The sequence below is a fragment of the Gekko japonicus genome, unplaced genomic scaffold (assembly GCF_001447785.1).
Source record: "Gekko japonicus isolate JY-2015 unplaced genomic scaffold, Gekko_japonicus_V1.1 scaffold159, whole genome shotgun sequence".
Lineage (NCBI taxonomy): Eukaryota > Metazoa > Chordata > Lepidosauria > Squamata > Gekkonidae > Gekko > Gekko japonicus.
Window position 1 is genome coordinate 340,151 of NW_015169177.1, and position 15,654 is coordinate 355,804.

At 44.6% G+C, this 15,654-nt stretch overlaps 1 protein-coding gene across 5 annotated transcripts in view; it reads right to left on the reverse strand.

The window, feature by feature from the left end:
- ST7 (suppression of tumorigenicity 7) overlaps positions 1-15,654 on the reverse strand; it is a 160,871-nt gene that overhangs the window by 14,120 nt on the left and 131,097 nt on the right. For all 5 annotated transcript variants that reach the window (XM_015416020.1, XM_015416018.1, XM_015416019.1 and 2 more), the window contains 2 exons: positions 6,351-6,465; positions 284-356 (listed from right to left, as the gene is read on the reverse strand). In XM_015416020.1, the coding sequence (XP_015271506.1) occupies positions 284-356; positions 6,351-6,465 (188 nt within the window). The remainder of the gene's footprint in view (positions 1-283; positions 357-6,350; positions 6,466-15,654) is intronic.

The following is a 15,654-nucleotide window of genomic DNA, read 5'->3' on the forward strand; positions in this document are numbered from 1 at the left end:
GAAAATGATAGAACATTAACCTTTTTTGCCTATTAGAGAAGGCTAAAGGAATACCACTTCCCAATGCCATCTTACCTAGCATAAAAATAATTGTGATGCCCAAGTAACTTCTGTTTTGCAAAATTAAGTCAATATAGCCATTTCCATGTAAGAAACATATTGCAAAACTATGGCAAAGCTGCCAGAATAAATGGTACTTCAGCTATATAAAAATCTCAGATATTTAATTTTGCAAAGTAACATTTTATTTTACTTTTGTGATCAGAAGTTCTTCTGGACTTACTTGTCTGAGACAGCTCTGGCTTTGAGAAGGGCAGCTGTGTAGCATATTGTAGCTGATTTTGGCAAACTGATATCTGTTGGAGGGAAAATGAAAAATTAAAACATGTAATTCTTTGAGGGTTACATGCAGGGAAACAAAGGAGTGTGTGGATAAAGTGTTGATAGAACATTTCTATGGAGTTCCATAATTTTGGTGACACGACTGAGAAGACCATCTCTTGAGTTGCCAATTGTCTAACCGCAGAAGGCAGAGGCACTTGATGCAGAGCCACTGGGAGATGAGTTCAGACAGCAAAGTTCTGCATTAAGAAATGACATGCATAATTCTTTTCCTACACTGGAATGTTTGATAAATGCACAAGAAAGTTACAATGGCTCCTTTACAATTACTGACGGTCCTCAGATTTACAACATTTTAAAACCTTTGAAATCAGTGGGCTCAGAAGGTTATTACTCTGCTTAGCATTGCACTGTAAATTAATGTATTTGGGAAACATAAATTGTAATGGTAATATTTTGAATAAATATTTTGAATAAACATCTAGGACTAGGAGGATTGGTTAAAACTTAAAGCACAAACTTAGTTGTGACCAGACAAGATGTGATAACCAGGTGATCTACGTTGGTGGTTCACATGTTTGCCCTGTTCATGCCCTGCCTGCAGCTTCATCCAATCAGAAGAATTAGTGGATGTTCCTCATCTCAGGCTTTGACAGGGCTACTTGATCTAAACATGGGCCCTAGTGAGATTTCATTGTCTGTGGCTACACTGACTGCTAGGCAGGAGCTTGGACCAAATCTTTGCTGTACCCTACAGAAGGCAGGCAAGACGGCAGAGATGAAAGGGATGGAGATTAGAGGTTAAGGCCATGCCCCCCCCCCCCGCAATAGACAGTTTGTCTGCTTTACATATAAGGGGCAGAAGTCCATTCCACACTGTGATAAGACTGCCCCCATAGAGGACAACACAGGTAAAGGTTGTCTTGCAGTAACTGGCAAGGAAGCAGGGATCCTGAAACAGATGGAGGGGATAGAAGCTAAGGCTCTCCACCTCCACCACCTTCCTTCTTGCCAAATTGTTTTATAGACACTTATTAGCCACCTTTCTACCTTACAGAACTCAAGGAAGCCAATACACCGCTTGTCTGCTTTGCAGACTGGGGTAGGTGGTGGTGGAGAGTAGCGTTGCCAAGTCTATCTTCGTCGGGAGCAGGGGGCTCCCGGCTGGCGTCTTGTGCGCCTGCACAAAGCGCGCGCACACTGCACACACGTCACCCGGAAGTGACGGGAGGACGCCAGGCATGCTGGGGGCGGGGCCACGGCCATACAAGGGGAAACCATAGAGTTTTCCCTTGTATGGCCGTGTGCCTGCGTCACTTCTGGGTGATGCACACGTCGGGGTGGAGTTCCCCCTGGGGCCCGATCCGGCGGCACCAGGGAACGGGCCTCTGGGGCAGGGGTTTCCCTGCCCCCCGGGGGGACTTGGGATCCCTAGTGGAGAGAGCTGAGGCAAAAGCTAAGACTTCATACATACACCCTGCAGTTTAAGGCTCTCACACCAAACCAAGGCAATATCTGACAGAACATCAATGAGGAGGGATTGGATCACCTCTCTAAGCGAGAGAGAACTTCTGATCCAGAATACAGGGCACACATAACAGTACTAAGCAGCAGCACCTTTTTGCCATATTCCATCTCCTCTTAGCTGCTGTTACTCTTTGCATGCAACTTCCTGTTCAAGTGTAAAGAAAGAGGCATGCCTGAGGTGTGTGTCTGTGTGTGTACAGAGCTTGAAGGTGAGGGAAGCTAAACCCTGTGCTCAGCCATGCCTTCCTCCAGCAGTTTTTTGAAGCAGTTTTCTCCAGCCCAGGTTCTGATAACCAGAAGTTAATTAAGACAAGACAAAAATGCTGAGGTCAGCTAAGAATAGTGAGATCAGACAATAATGGAAGGCAGAGTTTGTATCCCTAAGGACTTGGTTTTTTGTGTCAAAAATAGATCCTCTCTTACTCCCCTACCCCTATTTAATGATCACACACGAGTTCACAGTGTCCTGTGCTTGCTGTGCAATGCAGAATTTTTATTGCCTCAAATATGGATTCCCCCCCCCCATTCATGTGACATTTAATGGAGGGGGATCTCTTGTGTGAGATATAGTTGCTGAGAATGTCATCCCAATTGGTTGGGGGACTGTGTGTGTGGGTTGGAGGGGTAATTAGAGCTGGAAATTTATGATGCGTTAATTGCCTATGAAAATGGGGATTGTCTCTCCTATCCACCTGGCCTTTGGCATGGAGTATCTGATGTCTGAGAGGCAAAGTTCTGGACAGCTGTATCCCAATTGCATGGAAAGCAATGAAAGAGCAAGCCAAAATATGTCCCCCCTTGAAAACAACAGAAATGAATAACAAATCTGAATGGGAGCACTACCTATAATAAAGGGGGGGAAATTAAAAATTAAATGAATGAAACCTTGAATCCAGATAAAATGCTTCTGCATATGCTTAATATAATGCCTGCTAATGTATGATGTCCATTTGGACTGGTGTGTGGCAAATTGTGCCAAAGACAGCGAGGGAAGAGAAGATTGGCACTGCAATTACACAGTGTAAATGGGCTTCAGTCATGGTCTTGGGGTCAAGCAAATTCCCTCCCCTCCCAAGATCTGACCCCAGCTAATGACCCAAGATGGTTCTTGTTTACTTTTGTGGCATGTGTTTTGACTGGCTTCTGCATTTTCTTGGTATGTATCTTTCAACTGCATTTATAGCACACAATGGTCTGAGGTACGTAATCTGGTTGGGGGAGAAAGAGGGATGCTTGTGAATGGATGGTCATGATTTTTAGAAGAAGACCTTCTTTTGTTTGCTTCCAACCTGAGGAGCCTCTGCCATCATAAGACCACTGAACAGTCATATCCTTCTTCTTTATGTAGCATAAAAGCAAGATTTAACCAGTGGTAAACACTGCCACATACACACTATGATTCTTTGAAAAGTGCATATTCTTTTTAAGATCTCCATTTCCACTGCAGTCTTCACTGCAATTAGCAACCCTGCCAGAACACTCCCATTAAGGTTAATAAATAACTTGCACTCACTGCCATTAAAAATTGCTGCTTTAATGAAAAGCAATCCATTTTTAAAGTAAAGCCTGAGGGTCAGGAAGGTTTGATGATTTACTATAAATCCTTCTAACAGCATCTTTCTTCAGAGTAAGAAACCTTTCAGCAACTGGGGGGGGGGGGAATGCAGATGCATTTCTAAGTCAGAATTCAATAGTGTTTAGCCTCAAACTTAAAAATTATGTCTCTCAGAATCAGAACATATCCTATGATATGTTTCCATTGACCATGACTGTAGAAATCACCAGATTGTCTGGTGCACAATATAAACAAGACCTGAATGGCTCACCATTTGCTGAAATAGACATCATTTGCTTGATCATTCTCACATCAACTTATTGGAGTGGACATGACAGAGAGATTAATGCGTAGGTCTATGTTCTGATAAACCTCATGGCACTTGAAGCCAATGAGCTTGAAAATAACCCGAAGACCACTTTACATACTATGTTACTACTTCTTTTTTGTATCTAACTTCTATTAGACACTTAATGAAACTGTTATTGTTATGATACGTTGAGGGGCCTTGGTTCAATAGCCAAGATCCCAGGTTCTGCCCTCTCCATATCCAGGTAAAAATTATTTAAAAGGGATGATAAAGCTATGGTTGACAGTGGAGATCCAATGGACTAGAAAATCTTGGAATAAGTCATCTCCACATACTATGGAAGAGACACCACCTCCCATTCTGATCATATGCACAGCTGCAGTGGTGACCCAGAGTAGCTATTGGGAGCACTATGTAGTGGTATCCTGTGTTTGTTTTGCTAGGTTGCCTGTATTGGAGAAGCAACAGCCTGCTGAGAGTCTAGTTACTGTAAATACTGCTGAAATAGTAGTTTAGTCCACTTGTACTCTAGGGGGAGCTGTGGAGCATTCCCTAGTGTTTAGAGTTTATTAAATGTTTTTCTCTTGTAGTTCAGCGTAGCACTTGTTGTTTCTCTCTCTGCCGTGTGTTGATATGTGTTAGTGCTTGTGCTCTGGAGGCGCTTCTGTTGAATTGGTGGCCTGCAGTCAGTTACATTGTTTTCTTTGCACAATCCTGTTACAGTAAATTGATTGAAAGCAAACTCCAAAGCATGGATTGGATTTATTTCCTGAACTCTGCCAACAGCCCGTTGACCACAAGGTTATAGCTTTATGCTACAGACAAGATTTTGAAGGGTTGCACCAATGGAGAAGGCTTTGTAATGTACAGAAAGGTTTTAGACATTCTACCTAGTAATGTGTCCTGTCTGTTCCATTCCATTCTACATAACAATGGTGTGTAACCTCTTAAATTTAACCAAGCAAGCAAGTATTTATGTTTCTGGAGAGAAACATATGAAATAATGAACAAAAAAAGCAAAGCTTGGAAGCATACAGGAACTGGTGCAAAGTATATTAGCCAGTCAAGTACTTTAAAACCCCATTAATTTCATTGGCAAAGATCTGACTACATACTTAACTCTCACACTGAAGTAAATGGAATTTTAAAGTACTCAGTGGGATTTAAAACCACTCAAAGTTGACTGTGTACTGCTAATTGTGACATAAGTAGGCAGTGATATATAGTAAATACAGGTCCATATCATTATAGAGAAAGTTGTATAAAATTTATATCTGAAACCAGTAAAATGATATTGAGATTGCTATGTCCCCCGGACCTTGTACCGTTCCGCAGGGCCTGCAAGACGGAGCTCTTTTGCCAGGCTTTTGAGTAGGAGCCACCGCCACCACTATCCCACCACTGAGATACCATCTTATCATCTATCCCTATTACTGGGGGGGGGGGTAGATGCCGCCCTGGCAGAGATGAGAGATGGGAAATATCACTCCTGGCGCTCACACCATTCAATAAAACTGGCCGTCAATGTAGGATGTTGCATCTTGGGGGATTTAATGTAGAATAGTAGACCACTGAATTTTATTATGTATATAACATTGTTTTATTGTTTTTATTCGGCATTGCCGTTTGTCAGCCGCCCTGAGCCATTTGGGTAGGGCGGGATACAAATCCCAAATAAATAAATACAAATAAATAAATGTCTACTGCCGTCTCTCCTGAGTGGAGCAGAAGGACCATGTGGACCAAACTGGTCCTCAATAGAGGCTGAATTAATAATTCATTAATGCTGGTGAAGTAATAAACCAATAGTTAGTCCTTCACATGATGTCTGCATACTCATCTATGGTCAGAAGTGGAGGCTCTTCTTCTTAAAGAGGTCCCACATGTTGTTGTTTTTGCTAGTCTGTGCCCGGTTTTCTTTTCCCCATTCAGAAGGCTAGGGTTAGATTTTGACCCAACAGTATACAGTAAGAATAATGGCAGCTAACAGCTGTCACCCTTAATTAGAAACAAGTGCTGAGAGGGTAAGGGATTCAGATGCCATTTGACCGCTCAGAAGCAGGCCTCTGTACAGTACTTGTGGGTTCTCCAGGTTAACTGGTTGGCTATTGTGTGAAAACAGGATGCTCCACCAGATGAATTCCTGGTCTGATCCAGCAGTGGCACCTCTTATGCCCTCTAAAGGAGCACAATCCACAGTTTCAAAACCCCTGAAAGCTGAAAAGGAGAAGGAAGATATTCCTCATTGAAACTTAAAGTCTGTAGAGATTTTGCACCCACAGGTATGAAACCATTAAGGATCCATTAAACCCTTCAGATGCTAAAATAAAACAATAAAGGGAGTACGCTAAGGAGGGGATATAAAACTATAATCCCTGCACTGCTACAAACCCAAAACTATGACATTAGTTAAAAAAAAGAAAGAAAAAAATAATAAGATGAGGAAACATCTATTAAGCACCGGACAACTGCTACAATTGCTTTTGAAACCTGTAGCATGAATAACTGAAGAAAAACATTGTGAAGTCTTGTACCCACATTAAAGACTAATGAATATGTTGGGCACAATCATGAGCCCGGGCCTATTTTGTCAATTTCGGAGAAACTTGTACTTACCATCGTATTTTGCTAAAACTGCCTGAACATCTGCATATGCTTGCAACTCCAACAGAGCTTCTAGCAAATTTTCATGAATGTTGAACATGCTGAGAAGAGGGAATTCCTTCATTAACTAAAAAAAAGAAAACAGACTTAGGATGGAATCATACAAGACTGATTTGAAATCAAGGCAAAAATGACTGGTTTAATGAAGAACATTGGCTCCGCTGCCTTTGGGCTCGACTGGTGTTCTCTGAAGTCTTTGGAATTCCTTCTCTAAGGAATTTAGGGGCTTCTAGGACAATCATTTGGACTGAACAATGACCCAGGCTTCGATGAATAGGCAAGAAGATGTGCATTAACACACAGCTCTGCCTTCTGTCCACACATGCTTAGGGGGGCAAATGCTCATCCATGGTCTGAAATATAAGACCAGTACAGTCACAGGGCGCCTTCCTAGTCCAGAACATCATAAAAAGGAAGAATTTGTTCAGTTTATTATGCCACCCCAAGCAAGGTATGCCCATTTCCCCCCTCCCCACAGCAGAAGGAAGCTAGGACCAAGCTGAGCCTCTGCTGCACAGCAACGCCCTCCTCGCCCTGAGTGGTTTGCTTAGGTGGCTTGGCTAAAGAACCAGCCCAGCACAAAGGATGCTGAGAGTGAGCCATGTGACACACATCACTTGGTCATGGATGAGAGTGCAACAACAAGCTTGATAAGTAAATCATGGGATTATACTCCATCCACACAGCTCTACCCATAGGTAGATAGTGCTTGCAGTAGCTGGGAGATTCTAGCCAAGCCACACAGAACTAGTGGTCTGGGGGGGGGGGTTAAGAGTTCAAAGCTTTTCTGAAATATATCAACCTTGGATCAGCACATTTCTGATATGCTGTCATAATTGTTCCATTTGAAAGTTCTTCAAAGCATGAAAGATCTACTAAGTGAATCTGAGCAGGGCCAGTGTCTGCCTACCCCAAGGTGGGGACTGCTGGGGCCCAGGGCTTCTGGTGGGTCCACTGTCACCTCCCACCTGCAAGCCCTCTCCCTAGGGTTGCCCAGTCCCCTTGTCCTTCTGGTGGGGGGATTTGGGGAGTGTTCCAGGGGTGGACAGGGATGCCCCCAAGCCATGGCCACCTGCGGCCACCCCTCTTCATCCCCTCCTGCAGAGATTTAAAGGGCTTCCACTGATTGGTGGGGAGCACGAGGCCTGCCGATCAGCTGGAAAGCCCTTTAAATCTTTCAGCAGGGAGGGAGAGGGGCTGTTGCAGGCTGCAGCTCCGCTTGCAAAAAGGCCCTTTAAAGGGACTTTTTGTGAGTGGGTTGGGGCTGCGGCATGCAGGGCTGATTTCCCAGTGGCAATTTGCTGCTTGGAACTCAGGCCTGCGCTGCCACCCCACTCACAAAAATACACTTTAAAGCAGGGGTGTCAACTGGAACTGGCCATCTCCTGCTTCCAGTTCTGCTGCTGCTGCATCATAGCTTGCTTCGTCAGACTCTCTTAATCACTCAGCCATTTCATGTTTTAACCTGGGTCCTAGATTCAGAACTCTGAGGATGAGATTTCTGTGGTGAATCTCAATAAATCAAAAGTAGGTTTGGAGTTTACAGAGCTAATGTTTTAAGCATGCTTTTATTTTAAGTTAAAAAAAATCTTTGTGTTTGTGTCCTTTATAAAGTTTATATCTCTGCTACCTGGCATTACATTTTATGGCACACATGGCCCAGCCCAACAAGGTCTCATTTAAGTCAGATCTGGCCCTCATAACAAATGAGTTACACACCCCTGGTCTAAAGGGTCTTTTTGCAAGTGGAGATGCACTAGTGACAGCCCGTCTCCCTCCCTGCTGAAAGATTTAAAGGGCCCTCCAGCTGATTAGCAGGCCACATGCTTCCCGCCAATCAGCGAAAGCCCTATAAATCTCTGCAGGAGGGGGTGGCTGCAGCTTGAGGGCGGGGCTTGCCCCCAATGGTCAGCGGGCCAGGGTGGATTGGAGTCCCCAGAAGCAGGGGGAAACCCACCCGGACCTGGGGGCTGGCAACTCTTCCTCTCCCTGCTTGTGTACTCACCACCATCCACACTCACGGCTGCATGCACTGCCCCGCACCATGAGTGAAGGGCACTCAGGTGGTGCATACAGGTGGTGTATACAGGTCGCAAGCAAGCAAGCTGATGGGGTAAGGACACATGGGTGTTTGGTGGGAGAGGGGTGCATGATGAGCCAGAATGGAAAGTGCAGCAGTGGGAATGGGAGAGGGTTCAGGCACAGTCTGCCCAAAGCCTTCCAAAACGTGGAGCGAGCCCAGGATGTGAGACTGTGATAACCTGAAATGTGCTACTGATTTTCTGTCCTACTTATTATAACTATGATTGGACATCTGCCCCTTACAGCAACCAATACAGCCCCTCATCTATAAGGCTAGCTGGTTTCCCTGGCAACTCCAGAAGTGTGGTCTACATATACTTAAGATTTTAAAAAAACAAACTCTCCTTTACACCTTCCATCCTTTGGATGCCAATCTATTTGATCAAAGCCGTAATTTACACTGGTGTTAAAATTAACATAACTCCCTACAGAGACAATACTGTGTGTAGATGAGCAAAAAGAAAAATCAGGGAGGAGATCAGAAAAAATAGTTTCTATAGAAAATAGAGACTCTTAGAGGAGCCCCTTCTCTCTCATGCTGTAGTCCTGAACCAAGTCAGGCCCCCATAGACTGTTAAACTGCCATCTTCTGCAGCTGTGGTGAAAGAGAGCTGGGTCCAGGGAACCTAGACCCAACTCATTCAGAAATGTAACATGTAGCTTGGCCCTCAGTACACGCATTCAAGAACGGTAATACTTTTATTGCAGAGCTATAGATGCAGTAACATAAGCACTGTTAAGAATGGCGGCGGCCCCATGGGCATAATAGGATATAGGGTATTCGTATGCACCCCCCCCCAGCAATGGCCAATTAGGCACCCTCCCGCACGCGGGATAAAGCTTGGAGACCATTAGGAAGCTAAAGCTGAGAACCAACACTCTCCCATGGCACCTAGGAAAAACCCAGACAATACAACTCCCTCCTGCACATCTGTATAGATAAGCATTTCGGCGCAAAGCAGAAAAAGCACAGAAAGGAATGCAGTAGCAATTAACCAGACACAGACTGAGCTCCCCAACCTTCATGGCAGCATAGCTGACACACGTGACTTTAGAGTTCTATGATTTGAACGCCAGATATGTTATTTGGCCCTAAACAGCAACCATAAGGAGAACTGATCTGGATCAGGATTGCAGTGCTGGACAATAGGCTAACTGTTCCTCAGCTAAGCCATTTCTCACACACACCCCCAAGTGAGCAGCCCCACTCCCACCATTCCCTGCAACTCATGCACGCTGATACAGACGACTGCTGCTGGGAAAGGGGGTTGGACAGAACATCCTGCCAAGCTCTGACCAACAGCTGTAGAGGGGCAGGACGTGCAGCAACAGGGCGAGGGGGTGGGCAAGGAAGCTCCAATGTGCCCTGGAAGCAACTCCCGGTCCCAGGGCAGTTCTCCATGTCCAACATAATCTCCCTTCCCTAGAGCTGCAAGATCCTTCCAGGCTGATGCGAGAAGCAACAGGATCCCATCTGCTCCTGCCAGCGTTGCCGCAGCTTCCTGGTATCCAAATCCCAGCGTCACAGGCACCAACACCGTCTCCCTCTTTGGCGAGGGCAGATCAGACGCCAGCAACAAGAGCCCAGCCAAGGCCACTCTCCCCAGGGGGGCTGCTGAGCCACAGAGAGGCCAACCCCCCTGCCCTCCAGCCTGATGGGTTCTCCTGGAGCAGCGAGGTCCCTCCGGGCACTGCGATTCGGCCGGGCGACGAGCTGCGCAGTGGCAGCTGTACAAAAGGGAGAGAGGAGGTGCCTCTCGCTGCCCAGCTGGAAAAGTGCAGCCAGCCAGTCCTGAATGCCCTTGAACAAGCAGGCCAGCCTAAGGGCTGGATGAGAAATCATGGGACTTTGGCAGGAAGTTGGGGGGGCGGGCCCCAAGAGGCCCCACCATAGCTATGGGCCTGTCTCTGATATCCATCCTCCAAGATCAATCCTTTTTAACTGGAATTGAGGTTTGTCTGCTCACTGCATAATGAACTGGGGTAAGGGATATTGGGCTTGGAAGAGGAGCTTACACCATTCTGGGGAGGAAAGGAATTGGCCTCAGAGGACAGATTCCTCTAAGCCAAATTTCTCCTGCTTCATTACCCTTTCCAGTGAAATGAAAAGTGATCTTGGGGTGTGGTCCTACAACCAAAGGCTGCTTTATGAATGCAACACAAATTATTGGTATCACAAGTAACCATGTAGGTGATTTATTCTGTCAGACCATGCCTGTGCGAATCCTCACTCTCCTCTGATTGATAAGGACTATTCTGACTGATAAGGATAGTAATGACTACTTGTGCTGGCCAGCAGCGGGTTTACTGCCCATAATTTCTGTAGAAAAATGTCATCCATTTTAAGTACATCCTTGACCTTGGCAACAAGCTTTGCTATTCTACATGTGACCTCTAAGATTTGAAGAAAAGCACATATATATGTCTGTGTGTAAAAGAAATAAATAAATAGATGCGACGGGGCCATAATGTGTGCCTAAAAGTCTATCCGAATAAAAAATTCAACCCACCAGCCTTAAAACCAATGTACAATCACACAGATGAGTAATGACAGCAGAGTATACATAGGCAAAAAAATTGGATGATTATCAAGATAGCCTAAAATGCTAAATCAAATTGACTCTGTTGTAGACAACAAAGCACTATCCATATTAAAATCTGTTTGACAGCTATATAGCCATATCAGATGCTATTAGGTTGCTCTTCCCCAAATATGCAATTATAATGCTCATATTTTTACTGATAAGGGTATGAAAGCTTAGATTTTAATGGTGTTCTCATATTTAAAAGATATATTTCATTTGAGACATGTTTTCTGAGGTTAGCGGCACACTCCAAATATAAAGTAACTCATATTCAGAAGTGTTAAAATTTATAAAAACAGAGGCAGAAAGTTCTAAGAATGTCTGGAAACAATGTTCTCTGATTTCATAGGGATGGGGACAGGGCCAAGGAACTCAGTGGTGAGAGGAAGCTATTTACACATTTTTCCTAACAGGAAAGGGAGTCAGGAAGAGACTTTAATATCAGAGGGTTGCTGTGTTGATCTGCAGTGGAGCAGCTAGATTTGAGTCCAGCAATTTTTGCAGCTGTATTTTGAATAAAATTATTTTTTTTAAAAAAAAGATTCCCAGGGTGTAAGCTTTTGAGAGTCAGAGCTCCCTTCGTCAGGTATCTGGCTGGCCAGCCCCTGTTGCCATGAGCAAAGTTGTCATGGTGGAGCCAAAGGGTAAATAATAGGGGCCCAGGCCGTGAAGGACTTTGTATGTGATCTCCGGTGCCTTAAACTGAGCTTGGTAACAAACAGCCAGCCAGTGGAACATCTGCAAAAGCTTATGCCCTGGAGATCTTGTTGGTCTCTAAGGCTCGAGTCTTGCTCTTCTACTATAGCATAGTAGCCAGCATGACGACCTACCTGGAACTGTTAATTACATTTTTTTTTTCAAATTTCTGCTGATACTTAGTTTGCAGATGGATTTTTGGTGTAGTTAGGTGTAGTGGTTAAGTGTGCGGACTCTAATCTGGGAGAGCCAGGTTTGATTCCCCACTCCTCCACTCATACCTGTTTGGTGTGGTGGTTGAGTGTGCGGACTCTAATCTGGGAGAACCGGGTTTGATTCCCCACGCCTCCACTCACACCTGGCTGGATGACCTTGGGCAAGCCATAGTTCTGATCAGAGCTGCCAAAGCAGCCATTGTCTCAAGGAGAATTGATCTTGGTCACCTGGACATCAGTTGTAATAGCTGGAGATCTCCAGGTGCTGCCTGGAGGTTGGCTTATGTTAATTTGGGGATATGCAGTGGCAGGTAAGGTAGAAAAGCATCTCCTCCTATGCCATGTTTTCTGGGTTCCAAGGGTCTGGAAAGTGGTTCCATAGCCAATTACACGGTTGCCAACTCTGGGTTGGGAAGTACCTGTAGATTTGAGGGGTAGAGCCTGGGGAGGGCAGGGTTTGGGGTGCAGAGGGACTTCAGCAGGGTATAATGCCATAGAGTCTACTGGCCAAAACAGCCATTGTCTCCAGGAGAACTGATCTTGGTCATCTGGACATCAGTTGTAATAGCTGGGAAATTTTCTGTAGGGGAAATGATGTGCTGTGGCTAGGGAACACAGTAATTTGTGGGAGATCTCCAGGCCCCACAGGGAGACTGGGGTATTTATTTTACCTCAGGACTCCCAACAGCAACAGCAAACTGTTTAGAATGTTAGAGGCAAAGGCCAATCAGGCTGCATATGCAAATGACCTCTGTGTTCTGACTGGCTATTGGGGGGAGAGGAAAAGCAAACTGTTTAGAATATTGGAGGCAAGACTCAGGCAACGCAGCCAGTGGATAGGGACAGCTTCTGAATGACAGATCAAGGAGCCAAAGGCTGTGGGCACCGTGTGGAATGTTCAGCAACGTGCCACCACCAAATCAGCTTTATAATATAGGAGAGATGGGAAACCACAGCTCAGGTATCAAGGGGCAAGATAATAAATGCCCTGCACCAGATTCCCTTTTGAAATCACAGCCCAGCAACAACAATTTGTAAAAGACAAAAACCTTGGGGAAAAGAATAATTGACCTGTGTGAAACATGAAATTCCACATAAGAACTAGGTCTACTATTTTAAGGAAATTAAAGTACCATTTTCTACATGGATTTTTTAAAAATTACAAATAGTAAACTGATGACCACAGTCTGATCAGCCATGAGGCAGGTAATAGTATCAAGAGTGTAATAACCTCAAAATATATACACCAATAGCATTTTTATTACAGAGCCCAGGTACATGGTCCAATAAACATTGACAGTGGGTAGGCAGCCCCTATCCAAACTAACAGTACAGTCCTATGCCCACTGTAGTCAATGAACTTAAACTGGAGTAACTGTGCATAGGATTGCACTGAGACTTCTACACTGGTTTGCTCTTTTGTGGAACTTTCCCCCTTCCTGTGCAAAAATGTCACACACAGTGAAATAAGAACAAGGTTCTTATTGCCTCTGCTGAAAGATACCTGGTTGCATCTATCCCAGCACTTCTATGGGTACAAGGACCCATCATCCATGGACTTCTACCCACAGCATTTCATGGGCCATTTTGGGCTGCTGCAGAAGGAGAGAGTCACAAAAGTCATGCTCCACAGGTGGAAGTGTTTGTGCCTGAGGAAACATGGCATTGGATCCACCTCAGTATCTCTCAGCTGAGGTATTATGTTGCATGTACAGAAACTGTGTGCATCTGAGCAGAACCTGGCATTGGATCCAACCCACCATGTTGATTTGAACACAAATCTCTCTTAACAACAGAGCTTATAGACTGTCCTTGAAATGGAACAGGAATTTACCATATTTATATGAACAAGGAAACTCCCAGTTCAGGCATCGCACTTCTATGCGCAATGAACAATATGGGAAGCTGCTCTCAATTTAAAAATTTGCTTCCAAGCTTATCATGCACAGAGATTATGAGAGAGTCAATTGAAGAAGTCTTCTCTTGTAAAAGAGAAAAGGTGGGAACACTATTAATGTAGCTATTTCTGTGATTTAACAGTGCAATGTAAGTAAAGGAATAAAATTCAATGTTAAAATATACTACAAACAATGATAAAAATATCTAGCTATAAATAAGGGCAATTACCAAGGAATATGTACATAAATTACTAGAATACTAATATTTACAAACCAGCAAAATTAAAAGTAAGAGTGGCAACAAACCAGAAACAAATCAAATTTCTTTCTTGTTTGGGCCACTTTCTTCCTGACATCAACTGTCACCCACTGCCCCTTTATAACATTGTTAGCATGATAGCCAGCAGCACAGACAAGATGAATTCTTCAGAATGCAAGACATGAAAACAAACAGTAATTTCATCAGAAAGCTTTCCTTTTTAAAAATCCTTAGTTTTATTAGTGTTTAAGACAGTCTTTGCTGCTGCTGTGAAAGTAACCATTCATTGGAATAAATGCAATCAACCTTGGGTAGAGGTAGCTGTGGGTAGAGGTAACTGTGAACTGTTGTGTCTCACTGCGAGATGCAGCTGATTGCTTTTCCCACCCCAAAAGTGGAATTCTTTTTACAGTGTTTACGTTGCATTAATAAGAAACATGTTAGAATAGCTTGATGAAAACTAATGCAGTGGGCATACTGCTGTAAGAATGATACAGTTTCGACAGGGAAAGGGTGGCTGGATTCATAAAAGGGGCTGGAATAAAACAAAACAAAAAATATAGGGAAAAGGCACACTGGAACAGCCCAAAGACTTTCAAACAAAAAGCAACTTTCAGACTTTCAAACCAAAAGTTGATCTACCTCAGCTAAGTACACATTTCCTAGGCTGCAGTATAGGGATACCATTCTTGTGGGATGGTTATCCTATTCCTCACACCTTTGCTTCCTCCTGTCTCCCTCTACCTCTCTCACACTTTTTCTCCCTTCTGCTCCCCCTTTCTTTCTTTCTCGCTCTCCTCCATGTATGGTTTGGAGGGTGAAGTCTGTGGCATTATACTGATCTGTAGTTCCTTCCCTCCTCAAATCCCACCCTCCCCAGGCTCCACCCCACAAATGTCCAGGAATTTCCCAACCTGGAGTTGGCAACACAATTTCCTTCCCACCCAACAGGCAACCTACCTTTATTTGCCTCTCTGTCTTCAGCTTTCCATCTCCACACCCCTCCCCCACAGCCTCTACCTATGAAAATTGCAGTCTTTCTCCACAGTGGGGACCAAAGCAGCTTACATTATTCTCGCCTCCTTTTTATCTGCACAACAACCCTGTGAGGTTGGCTAGGCTGAAAGTATGTGACTAGTCCAAAATCACCCAGTCAGCTTCCACCGCAAGATGGGGATCTGAACCTGGGTCTCGCAGACCCTAATCTAAAGCTCTAATTGATGCACCGCACTGGCTTTCATAGGGTGGCTGCTGATGACCAGTAGCAAGCAGCTGGGCCTAACTGAGTCATGCAAATCAGGTGGTATCAAGTCACCCAGAGGGTGCTGCCTAGGGATGCCAGCCTCCAGGTGGGACCTGGGGATGCCTGGAATTACTGCTCATCTCTAGAATACATAGATAACTTCCCATGGAGAAAATGGATGCTTTGGAGGGTGGACTCTGTGACATTGTACCTCACTGAGGTCCCTGTCCCCCTCAGGCTCCACCCGCAAATCTCCAGGAGTTTCCCAGCCTGGATCT